Below are 8,405 nucleotides of genomic sequence, written 5' to 3' on the forward strand. Positions count from 1 at the left end.
CACTGGGACCGGGCTCCCTCCGCAGCCCCTGTGGGAATCTGCCGGACAGAAGACTTTGTATCCTCAGGGACAGGGCCCTGCATCTAAAGGTACTCTGTGTCCCCATGGGGACGGTGCATGGAGCGCTTGTTTCACAGACGCTGCAGCAGCTGCTGGTTTTGTGACGACCGGGACTTCCGCGCCGACCGCGCCTGTTTGTCGGCCGCGGTATTAAATTTAGTCCCCGGCTTCATTGCGGCCTAGTACCATAACTCCCGCCCCCTGGCCTGCCAGTCAGGGGTAAGGGCGGGACGGTCGACCTGACGTCGACAGTGAGGGCTGGAGCATACTTTAGGTTTCCTCCCCCCCCCTCACTGATCACTGTGGGGCACCAGATTCCCGCACTTTACTAGTCGCCGCCCACGGCTCCCTCCTCCCCTGAGAGCTCCGGCAGCCATTTTTACACACATTCTGCCGGTGGAGGATTTCAGGAACGAGCTCTGCAGCTCTGGGAGACCTAAGGCAGGGAATCTGGTGGACACACACCGCTTTGGGCGGTCGGTAAGCCACACCGGTCACCCGGTGCTGGTCCCCCTAGGGTGCCGGAGTATATATATATATATATATTTGTATATATTTTCTCTGTTCGGCCGGGTTGTTTTGCTTTTGGCTATATACCCTCAGTGATCACTCTCCTAGGAGACAACAGCATGTCGTCCACAAGGAGCAAGGGCGCTAAGGCAAAGGGTTTTTTTGCAACCTGTACCTCTTGTGCGGCTATGTTACCTGCAGGTTCCACCTACCCTCACTGTGAGCAATGCTCGACCCCTGTTGCACTTGCTCAGCCGGAGCCTCGGGCACTAGTGGGCCCCTCGGCTCAGGCAGACCCTCCTGCTTCCCCTGTCCAGGCGGCAGGGACAGAGTTTGCAGTTTTTGCTGAGAAACTCTCTGAGTCGCTTTCACAATCCATGGCTCAGTCTATGGACAAATGGTCTGCCAAGCTACTAGAAGCCTTGCAGTCCAGACCGGTCCTTACACAGGCCCCGGGCACTGTTGGATCATCGCCTCCAGGCCCCTCTCGGTCTGAGCCACAGCGTGCTCCCGGGGTGGCCCCTAGGTCTCACGTGGAGGACTCCGGCACGGACCACAGTCCCAGACCGGCTAAGCGGGCTCGCTGGGAATCTTCCCCGACTTCCTCACGCTGCTCGGGGTCTCAGCTTGAGGACTCTCTGGAGGATGAGGCGGACGTCGCAGCTCAGGGCTCTGACCCTGACGTTGCTCTCAATCTTGATACACCTGAAGGGGACGCCATAGTAAATGACCTTGTAGCGTCCATCAACCAGGTGCTAGATCTTTCTCCCCCAACTCCACCTATAGAGGAGTCGGCTTCGCAGCAGGAGAAACACCAGTTTAGGTTTCCCAAACGTACACGGAGTGCGTTTTTCGATCACTCTAACTTCAGAGATGCTGTCCAGAAGCACAGAGCATTTCCGGACAAGCGCTTTACTAAGCGCCTTAATGACACACGTTACCCCTTCCCCTCTGACGTAGTTAAGGGTTGGGCTCAATGTCCCAAGGTGGATCCTCCAGTCTCTAGACTGGCGGCTAGATCTGTAGTATCAGTTGCAGATGGCTCATCGCTCAAGGATGCCACTGACAGGCAGATAGAGCTCCTGGTGAAATCCATCTATGAAGCCACAGGCGCGTCTTTTGCCCCGGCCTTTGCAGCCGTGTGGGCACTCCAAGCTATCTCAGCTTGTCTGTCTGAGATTAATGCGGTCACACGTACCTCTGCTCCGCAAGTTGCGTCTTTGACTTCTCAGGCGTCGGCTTTTTCGTCCTACGCCATGAACGCCGTCCTGGACTCTGCTAGCCGTACAGCGGTAGCATCCACTAATTCGGTGGCAGTCCGCAGGGCCATGTGGCTACGCGAATGGAAGGCAGACTCTGCTTCCAAGAAGTTCTTAACCGGTTTGCCGTTTTCTGGCGACTGATTGTTTGGCGAACGATTGGATGAAATTATTAAGGAATCCAAGGGAAAGGACTCGTCCTTACCCCAGTCCAAACCGAAGAGACCTCAGCAACGGAAAATACAACCGAGGTTTCGGTCCTTTCGGCCCTCAGCCAAGTCCCAATCCTCCTCGTCCAACAGGCCAGAGAAGGGCCAGAGGAACTCTTATGCGTGGCGGTCTAAGTCACGCCCCCAAAAAAACGCCGGAGGCACTGCCTCCAAGGCGGCCTCCTCATGACTTTCGGCCTCCCCGAACCGCATCCTCGGTCGGTGGCAGGCTCTCCCGCTTTTGCGACGCCTGGTGGCCACATGTCCAATACCGATGGGTGAGAGACATTCTGTCTCAGGGTTACAGGATAGAGTTCAGCTCTCGTCCTCCGACTCGTTTCTTCAGAACATCTCCGCCCCCATCTCGGGCCGGCGCACTTTTTCAGGCTGTGGGCATTCTGAAGTCAGAAGGAGTGGTGATTCCCGTTCCCCCTCAGGAACATGGTCACGGCTTCTACTCCAACTTGTTCGTGGTGCCAAAGAAGGACGGATCATTCCGTCCCGTTCTGGACCTCAAACTGCTCAACAGGCATGTGAGCACCAGAAGGTTTCGGATGGAATCTCTCCGCTCGGTCATCGCTTCGATGTCACAAGGAGACTTCCTAGCATCAATCGACATCAAGGATGCTTATCTCCATGTGCCGATCGCACCCGAGCATCAACGCTTCCTGCGTTTCGCCATCGGGGACGAACACCTTCAGTTCGTGGCACTGCCTTTCGGCCTGGCGACAGCCCCACGGGTCTTCACCAAGGTCATGGCATCCGTTGTGGCGGTCCTACACTCTCAGGGCCACTCGGTGATCCCTTACTTAGACGATCTCCTAGTCAGGGCACCCTCCCGGGTGGCGTGTCAACACAGCCTGACCGTCGCTCTGGAGACTCTCCAGCGGTTCGGGTGGATCATCAACTTCCCAAAGTCCAAGTTGACACCGACCCAATCACTGACTTACCTCGGGATGGAGTTTCATACTCACTCAGCGGTAGTCAAGCTACCGCTGGACAAACAGCTTTCGCTGCAGACAGGGGTGCAATCTCTTCTTCGGGGCCAGTCACACCCCTTGAGGCGCCTCATGCACTTCCTGGGGAAGATGGTGGCAGCAATGGAGGCAGTGCCCTTCGCGCAGTTTCATCTGCGCCCACTCCAATGGGACATTCTCCGCAAATGGGACAGGAGGTCGACGTCCCTCGACAGGAACGTCTCTCTTTCCCTTGCAGCCAAAACTTCTCTTCAGTGGTGGCTTCTTCCCACTTCTCTATCGCAGGGAAAATCCTTCCTGCCCCCATCCTGGGCTGTGGTCACGACGGACGCGAGCCTGTCAGGGTGGGGAGCGGTTTTTCTCCACCACAGGGCTCAGGGAACCTGGACTCCGATAGAGTCTTCCCTTCAGATCAATGTTCTGGAGATAAGGGCAGTGTATCTAGCCCTAAAGGCGTTCCATCGGTGGCTGGAGGGCAGGCAGATCCGCATACAGTCGGACAACGCCACGGCGGTCGCGTACATCAACCACCAGGGCGGCACGCGCAGCCGTCAAGCCTTCCAGGAAGTCCGGCGGATTCTGCTGTGGGCGGAGGCCACAGCCTCCACCGTCTCCGCAGTTCACATCCCGGGCGTAGAAAACTGGGAAGCAGACTTTCTCAGTCGTCAGGGCATGGATGCGGGGGAATGGTCTCTTCACCCAGACGTGTTTCGAGAGATCTGTCGCCGCTGGGGAACGCCGGACGTCGATCTCATGGCGTCACGGCACAACAACAAGGTCCCGGCCTTCATGGCACGGTCTCAAGATCACAGAGCTTTGGCGGCGGACACGTTAGTTCAGGATTGGTCGCAGTTTCGACTTCCTTATGTGTTTCCTCCTCTGGCGATGTTGCCCAGAGTGTTACGCAAGATCAGATCCGACTGTCGTCGCGCCATTCTCGTCGCTCCAGATTGGCCGAGGCGCTCGTGGTACCCGGATCTGTGGCATCTCACGGTGGGTCAGCCGTGGGCGCTTCCAGACCGCACAGACCTGCTGTCACAAGGCCCGTTTTTCCATCTGAATTCTGCGGCCCTCAACCTGACTGTGTGGCCATTGAGTCCTGGCTCCTAGCGTCGTCGGGTTTATCGCAGGATGTCATTGCCACTATGAGACAGGCCAGGAAACCAACGTCCGCCAAGATCTATTACAGGTCGTGGCGGATCTTCTTGTCCTGGTGCTCTGATAAGGGTTTTACTCCCTGGCCTTTTGCCTTACCCATTTTTCTTTCATTCCTTCAATCCGGAATGGACAAGGGTTTGTCACTCGGCTCTCTCAAGGGACAAGTATCGGTGCTCTCAGTATTTTTTCAAAAGCGCCTGGCAAGGCTTCCGCAGGTCCGCACGTTCCTGCAGGGAGTTTGCCACATAGTTCCACCCTACAAGCGTCCGCTGGAACCCTGAGACCTTAACAGGGTGTTAATGGCTCTTCAAAAACCACCTTTCGAGCCGCTGAGGGATGTTTCTTTATCACGTCTTTCGCAGAAGGTGGCTTTTCTTGTGGCAATTACCTCACTCCGAAGAGTGTCGGAGCTTGCAGCGCTGTCATGCATATCCCCTTTCCTGGTTTTTCACCAGGATAAGGTGGTTCTGCGTCCTATCCCGGAGTTTCTCCCTAAGGTGGTATCTCCTTTTCATCTCAATCAGGATATCTCCTTACCGTCATTTTGCCCTCGTCCAGTTCACCAGTGTGAAAAGGATTTGCATTCATTAGATCTAGTGAGAGCACTCCGGCTCTACGTGTCTCGCACGGCGCCCCTGCGCCGTTCAGATGCGCTCTTTGTCCTGGTCGCTGGCCAGCGTAAGGGTTCGCAGGCTTCCAAGTCAACTTTGGCTCGGTGGATCAAGGAACCGATTCTTGAAGCCTACCGTTCTTCGGGGCTTCCTCTTCCTTCGGGGCTGAAAGCCCATTCTACCAGAGCCGTGGGTGCGTCCTGGGCATTGCGACACCGGGCTACGGCTCAGCAGGTGTGTCAGGCAGCTACTTGGTCTAGTCTGCACACCTTCACAAAACACTATCAGGTGCATACCTATGCTTCGGCAGATGCCAGTCTAGGTAGGCGAGTCCTTCAGGCGGCGGTTGCCCACCTGTAGGAAGGGGTCGTTTTTCGGCTCTCTGTTATTGAGGTATTCTTTTACCCACCCAGGGACTGCTTTTGGACGTCCCAATTGTCTGGGTCTCCCAATGGAGCGACAAAGAAGAAGGGAATTTTGTTTACTTACCGTAAATTCCTTTTCTTCTAGCTCCTATTGGGAGACCCAGCACCCGCCCCTGTTTCCTTCGGGCTGTTTGTTCTTTTGTGTACACATGTTGTTCATGTTGAATTGTTCCTTTGGTTCATGGTTTTCAGTTCTCCGAACATCCTTCGGATTGAATTTACCTTAGACCAATTTATAAGTTTCCTCCTTCCTGCTTTTGCACCAAAACTGAGGAGCCCGTGATGCACGGGAGGGTGTATAGGCAGAGGGGAGGGGTTACACTTTTTAAAGTGTAATACTTTGTGTGGCCTCCGGAGGCAGAAGCTATACACCCAATTGTCTGGGTCTCCCAATAGGAGCTAGAAGAAAAGGAATTTACGGTAAGTAAACAAAATTCCCTTCTTTTTCCAGCAGCACGGATGACAAGGGCCAATACAAGTCTATGGGTCCATGCAAATAGGTACAGCATATAGATGCCGTCTGTGTACTGGAAGTGTTTAACATTACAAAGTGTAGGAGAAGCTTTGTTATTTATTTATTAAACCATCCATGAAAAACACTGATGATGACTGATAGTAAAAACGGACACATGGATGACACACTGATGCAAAACACTGATTGATTGATACCGGTACCATTTCTCCCATACGTGTTTAAATACAGCCTTGTGAATGAGGCCTGAAACAAACAAATATGGTGCAAGGCAAGCTCCAAAACGTGTACTTCCATTTAAGGCCTGCGACACACATCCGTGCCTCCGGTACGTATTTGTCATTTTTTGCACGTACCGGCGGCACGGAGACACGTTCAGCAATGCTACCCTATTGTAGCAGGCACACACACGTAAAACCACACGGAACGTGTGTCCGTGTGCGTTTGTACGTGTGTGCATTTTTCTAAACGCTGACATGTCAGTGTTTTCTCCTGCAGCACTGGTGTCACACGGCCCGCACCCGTACCACACGGGTGTAGTGTGGATGCGGTCCCGTGTGACACGCGCCGGAGAAAACACACGTGTCAGAGGAAAAAAAACAAACTTTAACTCACCTTCTCCAGCCCTCCTTGTCTCTGCCGCTGCTGCCACTTGCTACCGACCGCCGCTCATTATTCTCATTTAATATTCACTGCACTGCGGCCGGCAGCAGCAGCAGCAGCGGGGAGACGGGAGGGCTGGAGACTGAAGATCAGCACCACGGACAGCAGCGCGGACCACGTGAGTATGCAAATTACCGGTTCTACGTGTGCTATCGCGGATAGCACACGTAGAAGACACGTGTCCCGCACGTACCAGAGACACGTACTTACCTGCATGCAACACGCAGGGGAAATACGTGTCTCTCGGCACGTGTGTGATTTTCACGTGAGTGTGGCAGAGGCCTAAAGTACTGCTGAACCTGCTGGAGACATCTGGACCTTTTTGATGGGTTGAGACATAGTCTATCTTGGTTGGCGGTTATTTCACGTAGTTCTTTGTTTTTGCTGTATGTCAAGCACTGGTTCTTCTAATTGGATACCCAATTCTGTCAGGTTATAACGTAGACCTGGTTCTGAATTACCATTTACCAGCAGTTAACTGTTTTTTTCCACAACAGGTTTCACATCACACAGTGATTGATAAAGACTTTAAAGATCGCTATATTGCAAGGCCACATTCAAATCCAAGAGTGTTTGATGGAATCCGGAAATCGCACAAAATCTACTGCAAGAGTCCCAAATGTGGAGAGGACTGGGGGATCTTGGGTAGCTACCTCATGTTCCCAGACATTCCATTCATCAAAATTGAAAAGTTTGTGGTCGAAAATGCTGATGGATCTCAATGCTATTTCAATAAATGGGTAAAAGTTAACTTTAGAATGAACGAGTTTAATCTCGGAGAAATAAATGAGCCATTCTCTGGTAGTCAAGAGTAAAAAAAAAACCAATGGACACTAAAGGCAAAAATTGGTTACAAAATAGTTGTGAAAAAATGATTTAGAGATTTCTAAGTGCTTGAGATCTCTAGAGTCTTGTGTAGGCTTGGACACTTGGAGCCCAATTCCAACACAATGACGTCTTATGTCTGCCTTTTCTCATATTATTCCGTCCTGAAAGCTGAGCTTATTAAATTCCTATAAGATCTCAAAGTCGTTTTCACACTAAAACCAATTGTCTTTTTTATTTAAATTGCTCCAATATATGCAGCTGATTTTCTTTCAGAACAGACCATCCACTCCACCTCTATCTTGTGAATATACAGTTAGGTCCAGAAATATTTGGACAGTGACACAATTTTCGCGAGTTGGGCTCTGCATGCCACCACATTGGATTTGAAATGAAACCTCTACAACAGAATTCAAGTGCAGATTGTAACGTTTAATTGGAAGGTTTGAACAAAAATATCTGATAGAAATTGTAGGAATTGTACACATTTCTTTACAAACACTCCACATTTTAGGAGGTCAAAAGTAATTGGACAAATAAACCAAACCCAAACAAAATATTTAACTCTGGCCTGTCTATTTTTGGAATTGATGAATGGTTTGCATCTAGATGTGAACCCTTTGTATTTACTTTCATAGAGTCTTCTCTTTACTGTTGACTTAGAGACAGATACACCTACTTCACTGAGAGTGTTCTGGACTTCAGTTGATGTTGTGAACGGGTTCTTCTTCACCAAAGAAAGTATGCGGCGATCATCCACCACTGTTGTCATCCGTGGACGCCCAGGCCTTTTTGAGTTCCCAAGCTTACCAGTCAATTCCTTTTTTCTCAGAATGTACCCGACTGTTGATTTTGCTACTCCAAGCATGTCTGCTATCTCTGTGATGGATTTTTTTCTTTTTTTTCAGCCTCAGGATGTTCTGCTTCACCTCAATTGAGAGTTCCTTAGACCGCATGTTGTCTGGTCACAGCAACAGCTTCCAAATGCAAAACCACACACCTGTAATCAACCCCAGACCTTTTAACTACTTCATTGATTACAGGTTAACGAGGGAGACGCCTTCAGAGTTAATTGCAGCCCTTAGAGTCCCTTGTCCAATTACTTTTGGTCCCTTGAAAAAGAGGAGGCTATGCATTACAGAGCTATGATTCCTAAATCCTTTCTCCGATTTGGATGTGAAAACTCTCATATTGCAGCTGGGAGTGTGCACTTTCAGCCCATATGATATATATAAT

At 51.3% G+C, this 8,405-nt stretch overlaps 1 protein-coding gene across 1 annotated transcript in view; it reads left to right on the plus strand.

Annotated features, from left to right (window-relative positions):
- RIGI (RNA sensor RIG-I) overlaps positions 1-7,889 on the plus strand; it is a 233,708-nt gene extending 225,819 nt beyond the window's left edge. The window contains exon 20 of the mRNA XM_075316231.1: positions 6,842-7,889. Within this exon, the coding sequence (XP_075172346.1) occupies positions 6,842-7,159 (318 nt within the window). The 3' untranslated portion in view covers positions 7,160-7,889. The remainder of the gene's footprint in view (positions 1-6,841) is intronic.
- Positions 7,890-8,405: the final 516 nt, after the last annotated feature.

The sequence above is a fragment of the Anomaloglossus baeobatrachus genome, chromosome 1, assembly GCF_048569485.1.
Source record: "Anomaloglossus baeobatrachus isolate aAnoBae1 chromosome 1, aAnoBae1.hap1, whole genome shotgun sequence".
Lineage (NCBI taxonomy): Eukaryota > Metazoa > Chordata > Amphibia > Anura > Aromobatidae > Anomaloglossus > Anomaloglossus baeobatrachus.